This window comes from Acomys russatus, chromosome 11, assembly GCF_903995435.1.
Source record: "Acomys russatus chromosome 11, mAcoRus1.1, whole genome shotgun sequence".
NCBI classification, from domain to species: Eukaryota; Metazoa; Chordata; class Mammalia; order Rodentia; family Muridae; genus Acomys; species Acomys russatus.
Window position 1 is genome coordinate 11,139,113 of NC_067147.1, and position 25,331 is coordinate 11,164,443.

Genomic DNA, 25,331 nt, shown 5'->3' on the forward strand with positions numbered 1-25,331 from the left:
TCCACGCAAAAGAAATAATTTTTTTCTTTTACATCTTAGAGGAAAAAAGCATGAGGCCAGGTGTGGAGGCGCATGCCAGAGGCCAGCTGGTCCATGCAGTGAGATCCAGGATAGCCAGGGCTTCACAGAGAAACCCTATCTCGAAGAACAAAAGACAGGAAGAAAAAAAACCAAAATGATGAAAGATCGTCTGCTCCATGTTATCCAGGGTTAGAGAGCCCAAATCTGGTCCACCCAAGTTGTAAGCCCAGGGTTCCACTCGGAAGCGCCAGCCTCTCACAAAGCCTCCCTTTAGAGATCCTTATAGGTCGCTGAAGCCACCATCCACTCTCTGATTGGCCGACGTGGGAAAAAAAAAATAAGAAAATATTTTCCCTCATTGGCTAGAAACCAAATGCCGAGCAATCCCATTGGCGGCGGCGCCCGCGGGCCTTGGTCCGTTCGGAAAGCCGCTAGAGGCGAGGGGGCGGGCCGGGGCGGCCGTTGTCGTGGTTACTCGGAGGCACGTGCGCAGTCCCGGAAGCGGCCGGGGGAAGCTGCTCCGCGCGCGCTGCCGGAGGAAGCGCCACCGGGTCCGCTGCGCTCCGGGTCCGGCTGGGCCATGGAGTCGATGTCTGAGCTCGCGCCCCGCTGCCTCCTGCTTCCCTTGCTGCTGCTGCCGCTGCTGCTCCTACCTGTCCCGAAGCTGGGCCCGAGCCGCGCCCGGGCGGAGGAGACCGACTGGGTGCGATTGCCCAGCAAATGCGAAGGTGAGGGGGCGGGGCCGCGGGGCGTAGCCAGCCCGAGGGGCGGGATGGGGCGGGGCCTGTGGGGAAGGGTCTTGGGTTGGCAGGTCCTGGGGTCTGGGGTCTCAGCGATCCTGCTGTGTGCTTGGCACTGCCAGGTGCTGAGACTCTCGGATAAGCTGGGGATCCGAGCCTTTGGGCCGGCTGAAGCGTAGCTGCTTCTCTAGTCCGGAGGTGGGGGTGAAGGGAAGGCTTCATATAGGAAGCCTGCTGCAAAATTAAGAGTTGGCCTGGAAAAGGAGAGTGCAGGGGAGCCTCCTCCACAGAAACCACAGAAACAGAAGCAAGTGAAGAGGCTCTGCAGGCCAAGAAGCGAAAGGGCGAGTTTGAGGAACCGAAAAGGTCCATATGATTCAAAAGGAACCAGAAACATTCCCCATTGTGTCTTCACTGCAGCCTAATTTGTGGTTTGTGTGTGTGTGTGTGTGTGTGTGTGGTCTTCTTCACTTGGTTCAAATATTTATTAGCAGACAAATTTTTTAAAACTTTTGTAACACCTACAGTTATATGGTGATGCTGTGACTGTGTATGGAGAGAGGAGGTCGCTTTGCAGAAGCATAGAGCCCAGAGGAGATTTAGGTGAAGGAGGGAGTTCCGTTTTTTTTTTTTTTTTTTTTTTTTTTTTTTTCCCCCCCGGCCTCGAACTCAAAGCGATCCGCCTGCCTCTGCCTCCCGAGTGCTGGGATTAAAGGCGTGCGCCACCACGCCCGGCTAGGAGGGAGGTTTTATAAATTGAGAGGACAAGTAACCCTTGAGACACAGAAGTAGAGGCAGAAACCTAGAGACCTGTTGGAAGATCTGAGACACCCCCCCCCCACACACACACGCCTTTTGTCCTGCCCTTCATTTTTTAGTTTTCTTCTTAGACCTTTCCAGTCATCCCCTCCTCCTCCTTCCTAGCTTGAAGCACCCCCAAAGTATTCTGGAAATCCACTTTATGTTAATTCAAAGCTAGATCTGCACAGGCCAGATGTTCCCTAAGCCTGGGAAGGGGGGCGGGTGGCTTGGGACACATAATCCTTCCATTAGAGCAGTTAAAAGTGAGACTGGGGGAGGGGTCATGGCTCAGTGGGTAAAAATGATTGCAGTACAGCCCGACGACCTGAGTTCAGAACCCCAAGACATATGTAAAAAGCCAGGTGCTGCGATGCAATCCCAGCGCTGGGAGGCATGCATGGCACACTTGCTGGCCATCCGTCCAGTCTTGCCAAATTGTCACACTCCAGGTTCAAGTAAGAAACTGTGTCTGGAAAAAAAAAAAAAAGATGAAGAACCATATTAGAAAGCATCTCTAGTCTATATGTGCTTACCCACACAGGCATGCATGAGTGTGCACACATGGGAACACACACCACACTATAAATACACAAGATCTTTTTTTTTGTCTTAGGTGAGGCTGTCATATGTGAGCTAACAAGAAGGGTGCTTGGTAAAGGGGCTCACCAGTGCCAGGGTGCCTCCCTCCATCTTTTGTTTTCTACTTTCCATTTGTTTGTTTATTATTTTTTTGGTTTTTTGGTTGTTTTGTTGTTGTTTTGGGGTTTTTTTGTTTTGTTTTGTTTTGGTTTTTGGTTTTTTGAGACAGGGTTTCTCTGTGTCCTGAACTTGCTTTATAGACAGGCCTCGAATGCACAGCAATCCACCTGCCTCTGCCTCCTGAGTGCTGGGATTAAAGGCATGTGCCACCATGCCTGGCTTATTTATTATTTTTTGAGACAGGGTTTCCCTGTCCTAGACTCTTGTCTGTAGACCAGGCTGGCTTTGAACTCACAGAGATCCGCCTCCCTCTGCCCCCAGAGTGCTGGGATTAAAGGTGTGTGCTACTATGCTGGGCTTCCCTCCGTTTCTTTTTTTTTTTTTTTTTGGTAAACCAGGCTGGCCTTAAACTCACAGTGATCTGCCTGCCTCTGCCTCCCAAGTGCTGGGATTAAAGGCATGCAGCACCACCACCCGGCCCCAGCTCCATTTCTTTTTTTTTTTTTTTTTTTGGTTTTTCAAGACAGGGTTTCTCTGTGTAGCCTTGGCCATCCTGAACTCACTTTGTAGACCAGGCTGGCCTCGAACTCACAGCGATCCGCCTGCCTCTGCCTCCCGAGTGCTGGGATTAAAGGCATGTGCCACCACGCCCAGCTCATTTCTTTTTTTTTTTTTTTTTAAGTATTTATTTATTTATTATGTATACAGTGTTCTGTCTGCATGTAACAACTGCACGCCAGAAGAAGATACCAGATTTCATTATAGATGGTTGTGAGCATATGGTTGCTGGGATTTGAACTCATGACCTTTGGAAGAGCAGCCAGTGCTCTTCACCTCTGAGCCATCTCTCCAGCCCTCCGGCTCTATTTCTTATTCACAGCCCAAGAAGCTCATTTCTTTTCCTTAGGAGCGACCTTATAGACTCAGAATCATAGAGTTGGCGAGCATCTTAGGGATCATCCGAGCCAAAACTCATTTCGCAATCTGTGAAGATTAGTTTACGGAGGATTTTTCAGCCATGAAGTGGTTTGACAAACTTGACCCTTATGTTCTCTTAATACTGTATTTATTTGTGTTCATTAGTATTGCATATTTGTTATTAATTGCTGCCTGTTATCTGGCACACAGAGCCTGCCTTCTGGCTTAGTAGTCTGAGTGGAACAGGCCTCAGCACAAAGGAAGGAGAACCTGCCCAGAAAAATTGGGTGGCTGTCAATGAGGGTCTGGGGTCTGTGCCATGAGTCTCCCCCAGGTCTGGTTCTGAGATGGACTCCCTGGGAGGCAGTGTCTTGAGGAAGTGACGTTTAGAAGAGTAGAAAAGGTTTTAGTTGATGGGTATAAAAGGATATTCGAAAGCACTATTTTCCCCTCGGGAGTACCACGTGCTGAGGCTGGGGCAGAAATGGGCAGCGGAGCCAGAACCGTGATGGCTTTACAAGGAGTGCAGAGCTGGAGTGGGAGGGAGCCCAGCGGTCCAGGATGGAGAGGCATAGAGGTGAGAACCTTGGTGTTTGGGACTCACATCACCAGCTGATAGTTGGGACCTCTGTGTTGCAAGTTCTCCTAGCATCAGTTAATGCACCAGTTACAGAGAATTCCACCAAACCAGCCTCCAGGGGTTGTCTCTCCTCCTCCTCTTCCTCCTCCCCTCTCCCTCTTCTTTCCTCTCTTCCTTTCTCTTCCTCATGGACTCAACAGCAGTCCAGCATGTCCAGGACACCAGACTAGGGCAACACAGAAGACCTCCAAGGACAATGCATAGTCTAAGGACCCCAGTGTGTCTGGGTCTGCCTGGGTGTGCCTGGGATCGTGGCTCTAGTTCAACACTGTCTTGGGGGAGGAAATTTAATATTGTGCCAGGAGGCTGGGTCAGAGAAGCCTCTAGAGGGCATTAAGCACTTTCCCCAGGGCCACGGGCGCATCATGCCCTGAGGGTGGCAGGCTTCGGTGTTAATCATAATACCCATTGCTCTTTCCCACTGAGCTTCTGGACGGGTGGGAGGGGTCTTGGTTTCCGTCTCCCTGTCCCCTGTGCTCAGCACACAGGAGTTGCTTAACTGCTTGCAGAGGGCAGAAAGAGATAAGAAAATACACACAAATGAACACAGGCCTCTCTGGAGCAAATTAACCCGGCAGCCAGAGAGAAGTGCTGGGGAACACATGGGCAGCCATGACAGAGATCTCAGGGACACGTGGAGAGGTTTAGTATGAACTATTAGATGATTCCCATTCATTTCCTGACTACCATAATTGTTTTATGGTTGCACAGCAGTTCGTGTTCACAAGAAGCACGTTATGATGTATAATTGTTTATAATGTGTAATTGTGGACATAGAGTATTAAGTATTAGATACTGCAAGGGAAATCATTAACAGTTGTTGAATAAAACTTTCATTCTATTCTGCCAGTTTAATGTGCATGAATATCTTATTATTTTATTTTAAATTTTTGTTTACATTTATTTGTTGGGTGGCTGGAGAAATGGACTGGCGCAGGTGCTGCAGTGTGCCCATGGACGTCAGATTACAACTTACAGGAGACTCCTCCACTGTGCGTGTCCTGGGGACAGAACTCTGGTCGCTAGGTTTGGCAGTGAGCCCCTGTACCTGCTGAGCCACCTCTCCAGACCATTTATCTTTATTATTTGAAAGATTTCTCCTTTAAATATGTATGTATTTATCTGCAGGACTGTATGGAGATATGTATTATGTGTACACCTCATTCATGCCGTGTTGGCAGAGGCCGGCCAGAAAAGGGCATTGGTTCCCCTGGAGCTAAGACTTTACAGATGGTTGTGAGCTGCTATGTGAGTGCTGGGAACAGAATCCAGGTCCTCTGCAAGAGCAGCAAGTGCTGTTGGCCTCTGAGTCACCTCTCCAGCCACACTAATTGCTTATAACTAATATTTATTTATTTGAAACATCGTCTCATGATTTAGCTCTGGCTGGTATGGAATTTAAGTACGGAAGGCTGGTCTTCCACCCCCGCCACACCCCCCGCCACCCCACCCCCCAGACAAGGTATCCCTGTGTAACCTTGGCTGCCCTGGACTCACTTTGTATACCAGGCTGGCCTCTGCTTCCCACATGCTGCGATTAAAGGTGTGCACTACCACCGCCCGGCAGAAGGCTGGTCTTGAACTCACAGATACATCTGCCTCTGTTTCCTGAGTACTGGGGTTAAAGGAGCACGCCACCATGCTTGGTTATGTTTTGAAATTTCTCTCTGTTGCCTGTGCTACCCAGACTGGCCTTGAATTTACAGGCTCCTGCTTCAGCTTACTAAACAGTTCTGGTAGAATGTCGTGTGTGTGTGTGTGTGTGTGTGTTGGGTACTTGAGGCTGGAAATGGACACGAGATTGTGAGCTCTACTTGTGGCCTGGAACTAACTTCCAAACAGAATACTGTTTTGACCCAGGTGTGGACGGGACACCTGGGTTGGTTTGGCCGAGTGCTGGCCTCCCAGAAGACGCTCTGCACCCAGTGCTGTCCTGCATCTTCCTTCCCCAGTGTGCAAGTATGTTGCAGTGGAGCTGAAGTCAGCTTTTGAGGAAACTGGGAAGACCAAGGAAGTGATCGGCACAGGCTACGGCATTCTGGACCGGAAGGCCTCTGGAGTCAAGTACACCAAGTCGTAAGTGAGCAGGGGCTAGTGGCCGGGCCTGCTTTGGCTTTGTTTTTGGGGGAGGGATTGGGGTGCAAGGGTTGTGGTTCTTACTTTCCCCCATCCAGGCAAACTACAACAAAGATAAGGATTCAGTTTGCCCACTGAGCGTAAAGCCTTTCTCTGTGTCTCATTCCTCCCCCAGAAAAGTGAGGCTGGTGACAGGCAGGAGACCAGACTGAATCCCAACCGCTAGGATCTCTGGGAGTAGTGTAATTTATGTAAAAAATGCTAACATGGGATTACCAGAATTTTGTTTATTAATTAATTAATTAAATGAGACAGGGTCTCTCTTTTTAGTCCTTTCTGTCCTACAACTTCTTCTGTAGACCAGGCTGGCCTTGAACTCAGAGATCCTCCGCCTGCCTCTGCTGGGATTAAAGGTGTGTGTCAGCTGGACTGCCAGATTTTTTTTTTTGCCAGATACAAACACAGAAACAAACCCAGCTCCTGTCATCCCTTCAGTGACATGAGGTGGGCTGGAGGGATGGCTTAGCAGTTAAAAGCACTGATTGTTTTTTTGGGGGGGTCTTAGGATCAATCCCCAGCACCACATAGCCATCTGTCACTCCAGCCCCAGGGGTTCAACGGCCCTTCTCTGCCTTGTTCAGGCACTGCATGCACACACACGTGCACAGGAAAGCATGCAGGTAGAGCACCCTACACATACAAATAAAAGTTAAAAAAGAAATTAAAAAGACATAAGAACCAGTGAAATCATTCAGGTAAAGATGCTTTCCAACAAACCTTGCGCTCACATACAAACACACACACAAATAAAGCATAGCTTTTAAAAAGCAACATGAAGGTGCTGGAGAGATAGCTCAGCCCTTAAGATAGTGGTTGTTAGCTAGGTAGTAGTGGCATACGTCTTTAATCCTAGCACTCAGGAGACAGAGGCAAGAGGATATCTGTGAGTTCAAGGCCAGCCTGCTCTAGTTCTAGGACAGCCAAGGCTACACAAAGAATCCCTGTCTTGAAAAACAGACAAACAAACAAACAAACAACAACAACAACAAAAAGACTTTGGTTTTCAAAGTTCCTAATCCTGTGACCCTTTAATACAGTTCATTGTGTCATGGTGATCATCAACCATAAAATTATTATTTTTTTATTACTTTTTTTTCTTTTTTAGTTTTTCGACACAGGGTTTCTCTGTGTAGCCTTGGCTATCCTGGGCTCACTCTATAGATCAGGCTGGCCTTGAACTCACAGAGACCTGCCTGACTCTGCCCCTCTGAGTGCTGGGATTACAGGCATGCACCATTGTGCCAGGCTCATAAATTATTTTTCTTGCCACTTCGTAACTGTGATTTTGCTACTGTTGTGAATCATAATATAAATACCTGATATGCTGGATATCCGATATGTGATCCCTTAAAAAGGTAGTTCAACCCCCCACAAAGGAGTCCCGACCCACAGAGTGAGAGCCACTGTGTTAGGAACACTTGCTGCTCTTCCAACAGACCCAAATTCAGTTCCCAGCACCCATGTCAGGCTCACAACCACCTATTACTCTAGCTCCACCTAGGCACGCCCGTACACGTGACAAACACACAGACACACACACAAAACACCTAAATTAAAAACAATTTTATTTTAAAATTGACAGCTGGGGGGCTGGAGAGATGGCTCAGAGGTTAAGAGCACTGACTGCTTCCCCAGAGGTCCTGAGTTCAATTCCCAGCAACCACACGGTGGCTCACAACCATCTATAATGTGATTTGATCTGATGCCCTCTTCTGGCCTGCAGGTGTATGTGTAGGCAGAGCATTGTATACATAATACTAAATAAATCTTAAAAAAAAAGAAAAAAAAAAAAAACCCAAAAAACAGCTGGACATGCCAGGCAGTGGTGGCCCATGCCTTTAATTCCAGCACTTGGGTGGCAGAGGCAGGCGGATTGCTGTGAGTTCCAGGCCAGCCTGGTCTACAAAGTGGGTCCAAGACCGCCAACGCTACACAGTGAAACCCTGTCTTGGAAAAACTAAAAAAAAGAAGTTTTGCCGTCAGAATGACAGCAGAATGTCCAGGCATGGTGCGTTCCCATATCCCTTCACTTGGAAAAAGGCAAAGGCAGGGAAATTATTCCAGGCCTGCGGCCTTCTTGGTCTACCAGTGACTTTCACAGTGACAGAACAGAAACCCAAGCAAACAAGATAGATAGGTGCTGAGCATGGCATCTCAAACCTGTCGTCCCAGCAGCTGGGAGGCCAAGGCTGTGCTGTGGTGAGTTTAGAGTCATGTCCTCTGTGGGCGTGGTGCTCAGTGGCAGTACCAACCTGACAGAATCTGAAATCCCCCACGGGAAGGGAAGAGTGAATCTGTGAGAGATTATCTAGATTCAGGCTGGCCTGACCACCAGAGGAGGCTCATTCAGGATTACAGCCATTAATTAGGCGGCAAGACTTCCAAGTAAAAGAGCAAACAGCAAGGTGGGGAGATGACATCAAATCAGGCGCTCACCAACATCCAGCAGAAGCCAGGGCCGATGAGGATGTCAGCTGGAGTTCCCAGGAGAGCGCTCTGCATGGCTAGCCTGCCCATGGCTGGATTTCCGTGAGCTCAGGCCATAGAATGCAGGGACACCTGGAGCGGAGTCTCTGGGCATGCCTAGTGTTTCCCCTCCCCAAATAAGATGAAGTCATGACCCAAGAGGTGCAGACCAATGACTTGAAAAGTGGTTTGCTAGGTGCAGTGGCACTATTTAACTGCACCGTCAAGGAGGCAGAGGTTGGTGGATCTCTGAGTTGAACACCAGGCTGGTCTGCATGGCACGCTCCAGGCCAGCCAGGGCTACATAGTGACACCCTGTCTCTAGAACACAGAAAGAAAGCAGTGGTTACTAGCTGCGAGGTGGCTGTTGGCAAAATACTTGCTATGCAAGCGTGAGGGCTTGATTTTGGTCGCTGGCACCTACATAAAGCCAGGCAGAGTGGTTCTCACCTCTGATCTCACAAGGAGGGCTCGGTGGGAGGGAGCACTGTGGCTTCCTCCTACCTAGTTCCAGTCCAGAAGGTAAGTTGCAGATTCAGAGAGACCCTGGTTCAAAAAAGAGAAAGCGATCAAGGAAGACACCCGATGTTGACCTCGGTCTCCACATGTTATGTATGTATGCACATGTACCTGCACATTTATGCACACACATGAGTTTTTACACACATTTGCCACACATGTATAAAAAAACAGGTGGTTAATACACGGCATGGTGACACATGCTTTTAATCTCAGCACTTGGGAGGCAGAGGCAAGAGGATCTCTGAGTTCGAGGCCAGCCTGGTCTACACAGTGAGGTCCAGGATAACCAGGGCTACACAGAGAAACTCTGTCTCAAAAAACCAATAAGTGGGAAAGATCTGTTCATGATGTCTTTACTAATAGTGATAAGTTAAAAGTCTTACAAAAAGATGGATGTGGCTGTGCGTGGTGGCACACACCTTTAATCCCAGCACTCGGGAGGCAGAGGCAAACGGATCGCTGTGAGTTTGAGGCCAGCCTGGTCTACAAAGTGAGTCCAGGACAGCCAAGGCTAACACAGAGAGACCCTGTCTTGGGAAAAAAAAAAAGGATGCATTTTGCTTCATAGGAAAGAAGTGGGAATAGCAGAGCATGTGTCACCATGCACAATAGCCTGGATTTGAGTCCTAGGACCATAGACTTTTTTTTTTAAAAAGTAGTGGCTGAGGGCTGGAGAGGTGACTCAGAGGTTAAGAACACTATCTGCTCTTCCAGAGGTCCTGAGTTCAATTCCTAGCAACCATATGGTGGCTCACAACCAGTTTATACTGGGATCTGATGCCCTCTTCTGGCCTGCATGTGCAGGCGGAGCACTCATACATAAAATACTCCCCCCGCCCCACTAAAGTAGGAGCTGGAAGGATGGCTCAGAGTTATAAATACTTGCTGCTCTTCTAGAGGACCCGGGGTTCAGTTCCCAACACCCATGTCAAGCAGCTTACAAGCACCTGTAACTCCAACACCAGGAGATCCAGTGTCTTCTACTGGCCTCCTCCAGCACCTGCACATGTATAACGTGTGACATACACACAAAAATAGTTTTGTTTTTTTTTTAAATAGGTATTTTTAAGTAAAAGTAAAGATTGGTTTAGTGTGAGACTCAGTGTAGAGGTCTTGCCTGGCCTGTGCAAGATACCAGGTTTCGTTCCATACACGTGTGCGGACACACAGACCCTCCCCTTAGATCTGTTAAAATGTGTCTCTCTGGTCTGTGTTCCAGCTTTTCAGAGCCCCCAGACCAGATGAGCTGTCCTCTTTCCAGCTCTGCCTTCCCGTTGGTGTGACGTACAGGTGTTGGGCAGCAGGGCTGGACAGACTCCATTGCAGGGGAAGAGAACTTAGTTCCTCTCTGCTGCTGTCTCGCAGGGACTTACGGTTAATTGAAGTCACTGAGACCATCTGCAAGAGGCTGCTGGACTACAGCCTGCACAAGGAGAGGACTGGCAGCAACCGGTTTGCCAAGGTTGGCTTCGTGCTTGTGCCTCATTTCCTCTGAGCCATGCCCTCATGGATCTTAAGTGTGTATGCTGGGGTGTGTGTGTGTGTGTGTGTGTGTGTCTGCTGGGGTGTGTGTGTGTGTGTGTGTGTGTGTGTGTGTGTGTGTGTGTGTGTGTGTGTGGTCGTGCCTGGGGGCCCTCGTCTTCCCTCCCACGAGTTCTTGGATAGCCATTTGTATTTCTTGCTGAGCACTGGCTCTACAGTAACATAAGGTGTATTTATGGTGGCCTGGGCTTGCCCCAGCTTCTAGCTCCACGTCAGACACAGGCAGAAATGCCCCATGCTGGCAGCTTACATGGGATATCAAAACCACTAGGACTGAGCAAGAGTCTCCCAGCAGTGTGTCAGGGGAGATGCCAGCAGACAGACACGATAGCATTAAAATCTCAGTACTTGCCTTTCAGATGGAGGCAGGAAGATCAGGAGGCAGGAGTTCAAGGCTAGCTTCAATTACATAGCCAGTTCGAGGCTGGCCTGGGCTACATGAAAGCCTGTCAGTGCTTCCTGTGAGCCACCCAGAGTCTCTTCTTAGCGCCTGTGTACACAGGTACTTTTCTGGGAGAAGGAGCTGGTTGCAGTAGGCAACCAGCTCTCTGTGTCTTCTGTGCCTGTCACCCACATTTTCCTCCTAAGTTCCCTTCTGTCCGAGGATGTCAGCCATAGCCCCTGGGACCCCTAAGCATTTCAAGCATAAATTTTAGATTTGTCTTTAAAGAAAGCATAGTGGATTTGGTTAGCCAATCCATGATGGCTTTCATAAAAAAAGATCTCAAATTAGTTTCTCCTGCCCAGGTGCAGCGTGACTCACCTGTCCATCCCAGAATTTAGGAGGTAGCATGGCCTGAACTTTGAGGCCAGCCTGGGCTACACAGGAGACAAAGAGCAAAAACAAAAATGCTAGCAAACTATTAGAAACAGTCAAATAGCCAGTAGGGCCCAGGTGGAAAGATGCAGATCTGCCCACTCGGGTGCAAAGGCCGTGTCCCTTGGAGACAGGTATGTGTCTCTCTAGGTGACAACACTAGGCACTAGGCCCAATCCCCTCCACCTTACGGGCCAGGAGCCTCCTAAGGTAGTCAGAGCCTTCCGATCCCTGAACTATACTGCACACCCTCCTCAAAACTGAAACCGGGCATGGTGGCGCACGCCTTTAATCCCAGCACTCGGGAGGCAGAGGCAGGCGAATTGCTGTGAGTTCGAGGCCAGCCTGGTCTACAAAGTGAGTCCAGGATGGCCAAGGCTACACCGAGAAACCCTGTCAAAAAAAAAAAAAAAAAAAAAAAAAGACAGGCAGGTGGAGCTCCCGAGTTTTGGTTTTTGGGGATTTGTTTGTTTGTTTGATTTTTCGAGACAGAGTTTCTCTGTGTAGCCTTGGCTGTTCTGGGCTCACTCTGTAGACCAGGCTGGCCTTGAACTCACAGAGATCCACCTGCCTCTGCCTCCTGAGTGCTGAGATTAAAGGCGTGGGTCACCACTACCCTGGGAGCTCTGAGTTTTTTAATCCAGCCTGATCTACACAGCAAGCTCTAGGCCCAGTGGGGTCACATAGTGATTGTGTCTCCAAAGCAAGGTGCAAAACCTGTGTGTGTGTGTGTGTGTGTGTGTGTGTGAGAGAGAGAGAGAGAGAGAGAGAAAGAGAGAGAGAGAGAGAGAATTATCTCTAGGAAAGGGCCTACGTGGGTAGTGCATTATCTCTGGGGACAGTAGCTACCTAGGAAGCCAGTCCAGTTTTTTCCCAGCATAAAGAGTCCTTTGGGCCTCAGTTGTACTCTGTTCTTAGCAAGGAAGAACCTGAGGCAAGGAGGGGCTTGGGCACAGAGGGTTCCTTAGAGTCATAAACCTGGTTTGAAGTGGAGAGATGGCTCAGCAGTTAAGAGCACTCACTGCTGACCATGTCCCCTGGAGGGGGAGACCTGGTGGCACTCAGAGGAAGGACAGCAGGTTACCAAGAAGAGACTTGATACCCTATGAGCATATACAGGGGGAGGTAATCCCCCCCCAGGAACAGTCATAGGGGAGGGGAATAATGGGAAAATGGGAGGGAGGGAAGAATGGGAGGATACAAGGGATGGGATAACCATTGAGATGTAACAAGAATAAATAAATTAAAAAAAAAAAAAAGAGCGCTCACTGCTCTGTAGAGGAGCCAGGTTTGGTTCCCAGCACCCATGGGAAGTTCACAGACATGGGGCATACCTATGGTGCAAGCGAAACACACACAAAATAAAATAACAAAAACACTCATAACCTTCTTTTACCCAACAAATTTTGAGGCCACCCTGGGCATATAGATAAATCAGTAAGTACAGACACAGGCAGGCCTGAGGCTAGGGAGATGGCGCAGAAGGGAACTGTAAGCTCGGGGTTCGCCTCTCCAGTACCCCATAAAGCAAGATGCAACAGGATGTGCCTGGCCAGATGTGGGCATACACCTTTAGGCCCAGCACTCAGCCAGCCAGGACTTCACAGAGATCCATTTGCCTTTGCCTCTGTCTCTGGAATCCTGGGATTAAAGACATAAGCTGCCATTCCCAGCCTCAAACTGCAATTTGAAAAACAAAACCCTCAAGCATTTTAACATACTACAATCAAAAAATATTTATTGATATTTACAGGATAAAGATAGGGAAGTATTTGAAGTCTCATTTTCCATAATTAAACCATTCTATTTACATATGAGTGTCCAGCCACCAGAGAAGGAGCCAAGGCCATCTTATTTTCTGGGAAAGAAATCTAAGTTCACAAGGCCAGAGACCATACAGGGGTGAGGGCCAGGTCAGGGTGTGTGTGTGTGATCAGAAGTGGGGAAAGGCCAGCCTGGAAGGGCAAGAGGTCAGGGCCAAAGGTGAGAAGCCTTAGCCTCATGGTGTCTCTGACCCAGGTCCTCAAGCACGGGAGGAGGGCGGGAGAAAGGAGAGGTGATGCTGCTGAGGACTGCTTGCCTCTTCCAGGGCATGTCGGAGACCTTCGAGACCCTGCACAACCTGGTCCACAAAGGGGTCAAGGTGGTCATGGACATCCCATATGAACTGTGGAATGAGACCTCTGCTGAGGTGGCCGACCTCAAGAAGCAGGTAAGGGCTCTTCAGCCAGCTGCTTTCAGTGGGGTGGGTAGGACCGGCTTTACACAGAGGAAGGCCACCAAGAGCCAGTCCTTTATTTGTTTATTGGAGATAGGGTCTCACGATGTAGCCCTGGCTTACCTGGAACTCTACTATGTAAACCAGGCCGGGCTCAAACTCACAGAAATACGCCTGCCGTTACTTCAGGAGTGTTGGGGTCAAAAGCATGCCCCACCGCTCCTGGCATCTTTTTACTTTTGTCTCAGTTTCCTCAGGCACGTCATGCCTGCCTGCCTGTTTGCAGGTTATAGCGTTGGAGCCAGGCTCCCTGGGAGAGAGGTGGGTGCCTGGCTCCCCAGTCTCTGGTGCTGTCTTCACAGTGTGACGTGCTGGTGGAAGAGTTTGAAGAGGTGATTGAGGACTGGTACAGGAACCACCAGGAGGAGGACCTGACACAATTCCTCTGCGCCAACCACGTGCTGAAGGGCAAGGACACCAGTGAGTGGGGCAGGAGGAGGAGAGCCAGTGTCTGCACCCCCCCCCTTCCCTCCGGGGAGGTGGGTAGTACAGGACGGGAGAGGAAAGGGCATTTTATCCACAGGGAGCCTCATAAGGTGAGGTCATGGCCCCAGGCACAGGGACAGACCAGAGCCTGGCAGTCACCCTGGGATAACTGAGACATGGAGATGGGTGGATGGCACCCATTGTAATTGTAATTGCTCCTCCCAGTAGCTCCCTCTCAGTGCTGCTTCCCAGCAAGCCAGCCCTGAGGCCTCCCTGCACCTTCCCTCAGGTTGCCTGGCAGAGCGGTGGTCTGGCAAGAAAGGGGACATAGCCTCCCTGGGAGGGAAGAAATCTAAGAAGAAGCGCAGAAGCGGCAAGGGCTCCAGCGGCAGCAGCAAGCAGAGGAAAGAGCTAGGGGGCCTGGAGGGGGGTGCCGACTCTGAAGAGGAAGAAGGTGTGCAGAAGGCATCTCCCCTCCCACACAGCCCCCCTGATGAGCTGTGAGCCCAACTTATGGTCCCTGAATCAAGACCCCTGACCTGAGAGCTAAGCATGGGGCACGGCTCCAGCAAGGGTGCCCTTGTCCCAGCTTCGGGACTCGTACCTTGGCTGTGCCCTCTTCCTTCCCTTGAGTAACAGCAAGGATCTGGGGTTGTGGGAGACCCCACCCTCCAAAGGAAGAAGAGGAGGATGTGCTGTCTTTTTACATAGCCCCCCCCCCCCCACGAGTTCTGGGTCCAACCCAGCATCCCTAAACTGTGACCCCTGACTTGGAAGCAGAAGAGTACGAGGCACATGAGATGATGACTCCTAGCGCCAGACCTCTGGCTTGCCAGTACCCTTTTCACCCAGGATGGACACAGCCCCAAGGAAGGACTTGATGCGGCCGCGTCGGCCGGCCCTGCCTCTTCTCTCCACCGGGCATCCTCTTCGGCTGCGTCCTTGGTCAGGTCGAGAGTCGCAGAACTTCCAGGATGAACTCAGGAAGTGTGGCAGAAGGGGCTAGAGCCACCCCTGCGTCTGTTGAGAGGGCGGCCCCAGCAGCTCCCTGGCTCCATCCACTCCTGAGGACGCCGCCTCGTGCTCTGCCCAGCCCTCCTCCCAGGGCTACCAGAGTAAACACCTTTCGGCCTTTGGGCCTGGGCCCTCTTCAGCCTCCAGAGTGCCCCTCGTTGATCTTTCAGCCTGGGGTTGCGGAGCTAGTATGCTGCCACCCTCATTGGAGGCTCAACCTGCTAGTTACTATGAGGAGCAGGTGCTGGCAGTGCCCAGGGTTGGTTGGGGTTAAGACAGTGGCTCTCAGCCTTCCTAATGCTGTGACCTCTTAACATGGTTCCTCATGTTGTGGTGACCCCCACCATAAAATTATTTTTGTTGCTACTTCATAACTGTACTTTTGCCACTGTTAAGAATTGTAATGTAAATATTTTTGGAGATAGAGGTCTGTCAAAGGGGTCTTGACCCACAGGTTGAGAACTACTGGGTTAAAGGTAGGTGGCACGGGGTGAGGGCGAGCACGGTGACTGACCCTGTCCCTCAGCTGACCCTCCTACAGCAGCTGACCCTGTTTCCCAAGGTCCTTCCACTCCACTCCCTGCTCCGCTCCCTCTGCGCACTGAGTCCTGGGCATCTGGCTGCCCTCCTTCCCGCCTCTCTCTACCCCAGACCTTGCTGCCCATTGTGTAAGTGTTTACAGGACATCACCAGCGTCGGCCCCTGCTGCCGTATTCTGGCCTTGCCTGGTCTTGAACCTTGTCCTGAATTGATCACATTTGGTCCCTTTGCTCTTCCCAGTGGTTGTGCCTGGACATCGAGTCTCCTAACAAGCCCTGGGTAAGCCATATTCTCCCAGGCAAGGAAGAACAGGTGGCCTATTGTTTTTAAATTATCTGTATTACCTGTAGGTCCGGCTAGCAATCAGTCAAGACACAGATACTTGTTATATGTTAGTTAACCTGGGGCAGGGCTGATATCAATCCTCTAAACTACTTTTTATAGTCTCAATCCCATGCCATCTCTTCTAATAACTTTTATCAAGCTACCTCCCATCCATAATCCCATATACTTGTTTGTTTGTTATTTGGGCTGGATTCTCCACCCTGGCGGCCTTCCTCTCCTCACTTCGGGTCTCTTTTCTCCTTGTGGCTCTTTTTCTTCTCAGAATTCTTTTTTTTTTAGCCCCACCTGTCTCCTGCCCTGCCCAGGTGGGATGGCTTTTTATTAAGCAAAAGTTGGGTCACAGAGACAGCAAGCTGTAATTAGCATCAAAATACATCAGACCATCCCCCAATAGTGGTTTCCCCCCTCCCTCTGCCCCTGGGGGGGGGGGGACAGGAGTGCACACACCCCTATCTCTGTCCTGAGCTGGGATGGAGTGTGGGTCAGAGCAAGCTTGGTAGCTGCAGAGTTGACAGCTGTAGAGCATCACTCTGAGCATTAGGACACCTCCAGTGAGTTCTGAGAGAAGACAGTCTTGGCTGATGACCTCCTGGTAGCAAGTAGCGCAGCTGGGGCTCAGACTCCGAGTCCATGGTCCTTCCTCGGTCCTCAGCTGCCAAGGCCCGTTCTTCCATATCTGGCACTCGTAAGTTCATATTGAACTGATGTGGTTTCTTGGCCTTTACCAACCGCCCTTAATTAACTCTTGAAAACACCCAAACGGTTGATCCCAGTGACTTCGGGGGCAGAGGCAGGAAGGTTGCAATTTCAGGCCCTACCTGGGCTTCAGAGCTAGGCCATGGCAGCCTGGGTAACTTAGACCCTGCACCATAGAAAGGGCCGGGGAGATGGGTTGTTGGTAAAGCATGAGAGAACCCTGTGCTGAGTGGGGGTGGGTCAGTGGCAGAGCGCAGGAGGCTCTGGGCCCCAGGGTAAAGGAAGCCAAGAAGCGTTCACCAGGACACCTGCCGCCTTTCTTGAGTTGATTGTGAAGAGGACCTTGGGGTCTCGTGCACAGTGCTCTAGTGTTCAGGCTGCTGGGATGAGACCCCATCCACTGGTTTGGAACCAAGTGTGGAGAGTGAAACAAAGTGCCTCCTTTGGTTGTTGGGGCCTAGAGCAGGCCTTTGGGGCTGTACTGGTTTGGTCTAGTCTCTACATCTCCAAGGCCAATGATCCCTGCCCTGAGGGCCAGGTGGTCCAGGAGATTCCACGGTGGAAGCAGGTCTTGGCCTGGACTTCCTTCTGAGGCAAAGGGCTGGATAGGGAGGGGGCTGGGCTTTGGAGGCAGGAGCTCAGCCTCTGGTCCATTTAGCTTGATGGCAATCTCTGGTTGTCCCTGTCATTAACCCACGGCACTAAAGAGCACATCTTAATCTGTCCCCAGAGCATCATTGATCCTAACAGTAGGATGAAGCAAAGCCCTATCCGTGCCAGGGGTGTTGGCCCCATGACCCAATCCTAGCCTGCTCCAGGCCCCAGGGCAGTGCACTTTGACCTTGTAAGGACTGCTCCCTACCTCCTGAGGACTTGATACTGCACCCTCGCAGCCCCTGCCACCAGCCCACCCCAGCAGGCAGACCTGGCCCAATGTAGATAGGCAGAGGCGGGATTTGGCTGGCCAGGCTGGTCTCCCCACCATTTATAGAAACTTTGAATTTGGGTGTTGCCTCTCCTTTCATAACTTCCTACCCCAGAAGCCTTAGCTGGAGCTGGCATTAAGCTGAGTTCCTCTTACCAGAAACCTTTGCTAAGGAGGAGAGTGGCCTGAAGTGATTACTTAGTGGGTCCCATAAAGACCAACTGGACTGGGACCTAGCAAGCTCCATGCTTTACTGTGTGTGTGTGTGTGTGTGTGTGTGTGTGTGTGTGTGTGTGTGTGTACACGTACACGTGTGCGCAATTTCTGGTTGACAGGTCTCTGGCACAGGCTGCCCTAGAACTTACTAGCCAAGGCTGGCCCTGAACTTGTGAACCAGTTGTGTTACAGGCATGTGCCATGTCCTGCTCTGTGGACCTTAGGTGGAGCCCACACCACTGTGTGCAGTAAAGGAGCAGGACGCTGCTGAAGGCACTGTGTCTGGGGCTCGTCCACAGAACTGACTTGCTAACACTCATGCATCAATGTGGGCCCATCAACTTAACTGTGGAGCTGGGGGGGCAACCCCAAGGTGTCACCATGCCAGCCAGGTGAGTGGTCTCAGCCCTACCGATCTGCCTGTCTTTTTCTTCTTTCTGTTTTGTTTTGTTTTTTTGAGACAAGGTTTCTCTGTATAGCCTTGGCTGTCCTGGACTCTCTTTGTAGACCAGGCTACCCTTGAATTTACAGCGATCCACCTGCTTCTGCTTCCTAAGCAGTGGGATTAAAGGTGTGCACCACCATGCCCAGTGTCCAGGGTACCTTCAAAATATGTGAAATTTCTGTTGCCCCAGCCTTTCAACATGCCCACCATGTCCAGGCTGATTCCTTCTTTTCTTTCTTGATTTTTGAGTTATTTTCACTTTGTTGCACAGGCTGGCCTTGAACTCCTGAGTTCACATGATTTCCTGCCTCAGCTTCTTCATTAGCTAAGAGTATAGGTGTATGCCAGGGGCCCATCATGAGTATGGTGACTCATGCCTTACAGCCCTAGCGTCCATGAAGCTGAGCCAGGACATTTTCTTTCAAAACTAGAAAATACAGTTTTATACACACGTGTGTGTATATACCTATCTCTGCCTCTCTCTCTCTCTCTCTCTCTCTCTCTCTCTCTCTCTCTCTCTCTCTCTCTCTCTCTCTCTCTCTCTCTCTCTCTCTGTGTCTCTCTGTCTCTCTGAGAGAGAGACCAGGACAGCCCAGAGCTACATAATAAGACTGTCTAAAACAGTGGTTCTCAACCTGTGGGTCACAACCCTTTTAGGGTCACATATCAAAATATTGCACATCAGATATTTACAGTATGATTCATAACAGCAAAATTACAGCTATGAAGTAGCAATGGCATGATTTTATGGTTGAGGGTCACCACATAAGGAGCAACTGTATTAAAGTGTCACAGCATTAGGAAAGTTGGGAACCACTGGTCGAAAACAACAGGCCAGCAAGATGACATCAGGTAAAGAACAGCACTTGCTGTCAAGGCGAGGACCTGAGTTCTCACGCGCGCGCGCACACACACACACACACACACACACAATTTTTTGTTGTAAGGTCTCTATATAGCCTTGGTTGTCCAGGAACTTACTCCATAGACCAAACTAACCTTGAACTCCTGGACATCTGCCTGCCTACGCCTCCCTGAGCACTGGGGTTAAAGATGTGTGTTTAGATGGTCAGTGGTGGTGCACGCCTTTAATACCAGCAGTCGGGAGGCAGAGGTAAGTGGATCTTGAGTTCAAGGCCAGCCAGGAGTACACAGAGAAACCCTGTCTTGAAAAGCCAAAAAGGGGGCTGGAGAGATGGCTCACAGGTAAGAGTACTAGCTGCTCTTCCAGAGGTCCTAAGTTCAATTCCCAGCAACTACATGGTGGCTCACAACCATCTATAATGTGATCTGATGCCCTCTTCTGGTGGACAGGCAGACATATAAATCATAAAAAAGAAAAACCAAAAAGGAAGAAAGAAAGAACACTACCACACTTGGCTCTCCCAATGTTAAAACTTAAGTAAATTAAAAGATCACTTAAAGCCGGCGTGGTGGGACACGCCTTTAATCCCAGCACTCGGGAGGCAGAGGCAGGCGGATCGCTGTGAGTTCGAGGCCAGCCTGGTCTACAAAGTGAGTCCAGGATGGCCAAGGCTACACAGAGAAACCCTGTCTCGAAAAACAACAACAACAACAACAAAAATCACTTAAAATGAGAAAGATGAGATTTGAAAAAAGTCTGGAGTTGGTAGATTTAACCCAAGAATATTTTGATAAATGGCATTGAGTTTACTTGAAATTCTCAAATACAATTTCTCCTCTCCTTCCCTCCACAGGGACTGGTGCAGCTCAGGTGGCCTTGAACTGTATGTAGACTAGAATAATCTTGAACTCCTGCTCTTACCCTCTTCAGCGTCCTAGGCATTGGGATTACAGGTGTGCACCATCACACATCAGAGTGTTTTTGAGCCTAGTGTCAGAGACCTGTAGGGTCACTGAGCCCTGAGGCTATGTCACTTGACCCTGGACAGAACCCTTTGAGATTGGCTTTGCTGGAGAGATAGCTCAGCTGGCCGCAGCTAGTGTTGTACATGCCCTTAGTCCAAGCGTTCGGAGGCAGAGGCAGGTGGATCTCTGAATTCAAGGCTAGCCTAGTCAACTGTGTGAGTTCCGAGACTGGGTTATGTGGGGAAACTGGCTCCAAAAACCAAAACCAAAAATACCCCCCACCCCTGACCTCACACTGGCTGCCCCTCTACAGGGTTCAGTATCCCCAGCTCACAACGCTCTGTGATGTCAGTTCCATGGTGCTCTCTGCCCTCTGCTGGTACCAGGCACACATGGAGTGCTGTGACATATATGCTGTTAAAATACCGTCACACAACTGTGGGTGGTGTTCCAGCTCCAGGGCTCTCCCTACATTGGAAAGGGTGAGAGAAAGGAGGGACACCCTTTATTTTCACACTGTAACTAATCTTTGTGAAGGTGGAAGTGTATGGGCAGGTGGGAAGGCGTTTCTCCCCATGGCTCTTTCCTTGCACACATCTTCACCAGCACCTACTTTAGTTCTGCTGAGATCTCGTCCAATCGTACTTGGTAGGGGAGAAGGGTAAGCAGGTGAACCACAGCGACCTTTGAGTTAGGAAGTGATGCCAGCCAGAGCTGGGGCACTGCGCGCCTCCACGCCTGACCCTGACCTTCTCTCCCGCTAGGCACGTCCATGGAAAGCACATGGGAGGCGCCGTATGTTTCCCAGGCTGCCTCCCGACTCTGGAGCACAAACAATCCCCCTGCCTTACTGCACCCAGTTCTTTTTTTTTTTGGTTTTTCGAGACAGGGTTTCTCTGTGTCGCCTTGGCCTTCCTGGACTCACTTTGTAGACCAGGCTGGCCTCGAACTCACAGCGATCCGCCTGCCTCTGCCTCCCGAGTGCTGGGATTAAAGGCGTGTGCCACCATGCCCGGTTTACTGTACCCAGTTTTGAGGAGGGTGTGCAGTATAGTTCACGGATCCGAAGGCTCTGACTACCTTAGGAGGCTCCTGGCCCGTAAGGTGGAGGGGATTGGGCCTAGTGCCTAGTATTGTCACCTAGAGAGACACATACCTGTCTCCAAGGGACACGGCTTTTGCACCCCAGTGGGCAGATCTGCATCTTTCCAAAGACTTCATTGTTGCGACCCAGTGGCCCTCTTCAGTGGGTGTTCTTCGGTGGGTATGTGGACGCTTTACTGTGCTGGGTGTATTTCAAAGGCCTCTTCCCTTCCCCACTTTTAGTGGGCACTCGTTGCTCTACTTTCTGTCAGCTCCTCCCGGCCACCCTGCTGCGTTCTATCTGTCCTATTTTACTATGGGAAAGCCAGGTCCAGGATTACCTGGCTGAGCCATCCCCACTGCGGGGGCAGCCTGGCTCCCAGCCCAGGGCCCAGGGCCCAGCAGGGGCGTGTTCCTGCACTCACCTGCCATTGGCCAGGTGGGGCCGCCCTGCCAGAGGGCTATAAGTGCGGAACTCCAGGCCCGAGAGCCAGGCGCCCGTCAGGATGGTGGACAGCGTGTACCGTACCCGCTCCCTGGGGGTGGCGGCCGAAGGGCTCCCGGACCAGTATGCGGATGGGGAGGCCGCACGTGTGTGGCAGCTGTACATCGGGGACACCCGCAGCCGCACCGCGGAGTACAAGGCGTGGCTGCTTGGGCTGCTCCGGCAGCACGGTTGCCACAGGGTGCTGGACGTGGCCTGTGGCACAGGGTGAGTCCAAACAAGAGCCCAAAGAGGCAGAGGCTCAGACGCAGAGGCTCAGTCGGGACCGCTGCACCACAGGAAGGCCCGTCGGGGCAGCCTTAGAGGGCTGGAGCCTGGCAGGCAGCACTGCAGGTCAGGACTCCCTGCCCATCGGGTACAATGGGCATAGTGAGAGCACCTGCCATACAGTGTGGAGAGGGGATCAAGAAGATTCAGGGCCAGGGGCAAGGGTGTGAGCAGAGAAGGGCTCATTGGACAGAGCAAAAACTGAGTTTTGGGCCAAGCTGGAACCTTGGCTCCAGCGTTGCTCCTGTGATGGCCTCGGGCAGTGTGAACAGCATTTGTGGCACATTTGCACAGCCAAGTGCTGTGCCAGGAGTTCAGGTACATTTTTTTTTTTTTTTGGTTTTGTTTTGGTTGGTTGGTTTTTTTTGGGGGGGGGTTGGGTTTTTTTGAGGGGCGGGTTTCAAAACATAGTCTCTGTGTTAGCCTTGCCTGCCCTGGACTCACTTTGTAGATCAGGCTGGCCTCGAACTCATAGCAATCCGCCTGCCTCTGCCTCCCGAGTGCTGGGATTAAAGGTGTGTGCCACCACGCCATGTGTTTTAAACCATAACAAAACCCCATGAGGTAAGTTATGGTTTTCTCCAACCAGTAATAAGGAAACTCATTCTCAAGAAGTAGAGGGCCCATTTGGTGGGGACGATACAGCAGTCTTCCAACACCCCCACTCAGCACACAGCCCACCCCTCTGAGTGAGCATTCAATGTCCAGGAGCGGTGGCATGCCTCGTTCTCAAATGCACATTTGCGGAGTGCCTGGTTTGTTTTTGTTTGTTTTTAATATTGAGCTGGAGAAATGGTTCAGCCGCTAAGAGCCCACAGCTCTTGCAGAAGACAGATGTTCAGTTCTAGCGCCTGCATCAGGTGGTTCACAGTAGCCTGTAACTCCATTCCAAGGGAAGTCAGCACCCTCTTCTGGCCTTGGAGGGCACTGCACTCACATACACTCACACAGACATAATTTAAAAATTAAAATTAACATTTAAAAAAGTGTTGCTGCCAAGCATGGTAGCACATACCATTAATCCCAGCCCTTGGGGAGGGCTGCATAGATGGATCTCTGTGAGTTCCACTGCTACACTATGAGACCCTCTCTCTTATAAGAAGGGGCTGGAGAGATGGGTGGTGCTCTTACAGAGGAGCCAGGTGTGGTGCTCAACACCCTCCCCTGGCTTCTGTAGACCCAGGCATGCGAATGATGCACAAAATCAGGCAAGACACACAAGACTAATTTTTTGTTTTGTTTTTGTTTCTAGACAGGGTTTCTCTGTGTAGCCCTGACTTCCCTGGACTCCCTTTGTAGACCAGGCTGGCCTTTAACTTTCAGAGATCTGCCTACCTCTGCCTCCCAAATGCTGGGATTAAAGGCAGGTGCCATCAAGCTCTGCTAAAACTTAATTTTTTATTTTTATTTTTTGAGACAGGGTCTCTCTTTGTAGCCCTGGCTGTCCTGGAATTCACTAAGAAAACTAGGCTAAAAACCTTTTTTGCTGTTTGGTGATAAGGAGTATCACCTGAGGTCAGCAGAGACGGCCTGAGACAGGAACTGGAGGAAAGGATTCTGAAAGGCTATGCTTAGGCATGGCGCCTCCCAGGCTCTTTTTGTGTTTTTTTGAGACAGGGTTTCTCTGTGTAGCCTTGGCTGCCCTGGAACTCACAGTGATCAGCCTGCCTCTGCCTCCCGAGTGCTGGGATTAAAGGCGTGTGCCACCATGCCCGGCTCCTCCCAGGCTCTTCTGACTGGTCCTCTCAGGCCCTCATCTCTGACCTCAAACAGAGTGGACTCTATCATGCTGGTGGAAGAGGGCTTCACTGTGACAAGTGTGGATGCCAGTGACAAGATGCTGAAGTACGCTCTCAAGGAGCGCTGGAACCGGAGGAAGGAGCCTGCCTTCGACAAGTGGGGTACGTAGGTCCAGCCAGGCGTCCCTGGGCACACACCACCACGGTCACTCTTCTCTCTGCCCTGAGCTCTCTTATGCAGCATGTGCAGACTCCACTGTCAAGAGACAATACAGTTCCTGCCATCTTCCTAAAGAGGAAGGCTTTGGCACTAGAGGAAGGTTCCAGGTGTCAAGAGTGAGTTTGTTGTGTTCTTGGTGCTTGGGCATGCTAAGTGACACCTGACCACTGAGATATACTGCCAGCATTTTAATGTTTTTCCTACATTGCCTGCTCTGGCTAGGCTAGGTTCAAGTGATTCTCCTGCCTCAGCTTCCTGTTCAGCAGGGGCGAGGGGTGTGCTGCAATCCACCAGGCCCTGCAGAGCTGCTGTCTCTTCTCCCTACAAAGCCCCTAAGTGGAAAGCTGGCTTTCCCAGCTCTCTGCTATTGCACTCTCGGTGTCCCTAATGAGTCCTCACACGTCCCTGGGTGGAGGTGGCTGCTGTTGTGATGGGGCTGATCCCAACCCCTCCCCTGTCCAGTCATTGAAGAAGCCAACTGGTTGACTCTGGACAAGGATGTGCCAGCAGGAGATGGCTTTGATGCTGTCATCTGCCTCGGGAACAGTTTTGCTCACTTGCCAGACTGCAAAGGTAAGCTTGGAGCCTTGGCTCTGGCCTGGAGCTCTGCCACTTCCGCAGATGGCTGGGCGGCTGCTCTGATGAGGCAGACCTGCTTCCTGCCCCTCTTAGTGCTGGCACTTGGGAGGGAGAGTGGTGCTGGAGGCCCAAGCAGATGGTGTCTGTGGCCCTGCCTGGCACTCAGGTGATCAGAGTGAGCACCGGCTGGCGCTACGGAACATTGCAAGCATGGTGCGGCCTGGGGGCCTGCTGGTCATCGACCACCGCAACTACGACCACATCCTCAGCACGGGCTGTGCGCCCCCAGGGAAGAACATTTACTACAAGGTTGGGCTTGCTCCAAGTGGGAGGTGTGAGCTGGGGGAGGGGGGCGGGAGCCCCATGGTGGCTTAGAGAAGCTGATGTCACTGCCTACAGAGTGACCTGACCAAGGACATCACGACATCAGTGCTGGCAGTAAACAACAAAGCCCACATGGTAACCCTGGACTACACCGTGCAGGTGCCAGGCGCTGGCAGAGATGGCTCTCCTGGCTTCAGGTATGGTAATGGTTTGGCAGGAGTGAGGTCACGGTGGTGGGGAGAACTGCGACCAGCTGCCCTCATACTCGTGGGGTCCTGTTGCAGTAAGTTCCGGCTCTCTTACTACCCACACTGTTTGGCGTCCTTCACGGAGTTGCTCCAAGCAGCCTTTGGGGGCAAGTGCCAGCACAGCGTCCTGGGTGACTTCAAGCCTTACAAGCCTGGCCAGGCCTACATTCCCTGCTATTTCATCCACGTGCTCAAGAAGACAGGCTGAAAGTGGCTTTGGCCTCCACAAGCTCCCTGCCCAGGCAGTGGCAGCCTCCGGGGTAGGAGTAATCCACGTACCTACTGTACGACCATCCCCTCCCTATCCCAGATACTGCAGCTGGGTGCAGGGTTGTGGGGTCAGGCAGAC

General features: G+C 51.1%; 2 protein-coding genes across 3 annotated transcripts; both read left to right on the top strand.

The window, feature by feature from the left end:
- The first annotated feature begins 552 nt into the window (after window positions 1-552).
- Cnpy3 (canopy FGF signaling regulator 3) lies at window positions 553-14,510 on the top strand. Of its 2 annotated transcripts, XM_051152859.1 has the most exons (7): window positions 553-749; window positions 5,772-5,895; window positions 10,163-10,222; window positions 10,270-10,405; window positions 13,392-13,514; window positions 13,883-14,000; window positions 14,296-14,510. In XM_051152859.1, the coding sequence occupies exons 1-7, from the start codon at window positions 602-604 to the stop codon at window positions 14,508-14,510; spliced, it is 924 nt and encodes a 307-aa protein (XP_051008816.1). In that variant the 5' UTR covers window positions 553-601. The 2 variants fall into 2 exon arrangements, with proteins under 2 accessions (XP_051008816.1, XP_051008817.1); XM_051152860.1 differs by lacking the exon at window positions 10,163-10,222 and having other exon boundaries at window positions 10,309-10,405.
- A 7,057-nt stretch (window positions 14,511-21,567) lies between these two features.
- Window positions 21,568-25,300, top strand: Gnmt (glycine N-methyltransferase). Its single transcript, XM_051152858.1, has 6 exons — window positions 21,568-21,812; window positions 23,646-23,773; window positions 24,294-24,404; window positions 24,577-24,719; window positions 24,810-24,931; window positions 25,019-25,300. The coding sequence occupies exons 1-6, from the start codon at window positions 21,607-21,609 to the stop codon at window positions 25,188-25,190; spliced, it is 882 nt and encodes a 293-aa protein (XP_051008815.1). The 5' UTR covers window positions 21,568-21,606; the 3' UTR covers window positions 25,191-25,300.
- The last annotated feature ends 31 nt before the right edge of the window (window positions 25,301-25,331 follow it).

Coding starts and splice junctions, on each gene's coding strand:
- Cnpy3 (XM_051152859.1), top strand. CDS start 602: ATGGAGTCGATGTCTGAGCTCGCGCCCCGCTGCCTCCTGCTTCCCTTG. Junction 10,406..13,391: donor GCAGCAACCGGTTTGCCAAG/GTTGGCTTCGTG, acceptor TGCCTCTTCCAG/GGCATGTCGGAGACCTTCGA. Junction 13,515..13,882: donor TGGCCGACCTCAAGAAGCAG/GTAAGGGCTCTT, acceptor CTGTCTTCACAG/TGTGACGTGCTGGTGGAAGA.
- Gnmt (XM_051152858.1), top strand. CDS start 21,607: ATGGTGGACAGCGTGTACCGTACCCGCTCCCTGGGGGTGGCGGCCGAA. Junction 23,774..24,293: donor GCCTGCCTTCGACAAGTGGG/GTACGTAGGTCC, acceptor TCCCCTGTCCAG/TCATTGAAGAAGCCAACTGG. Junction 24,405..24,576: donor TCACTTGCCAGACTGCAAAG/GTAAGCTTGGAG, acceptor CCTGGCACTCAG/GTGATCAGAGTGAGCACCGG.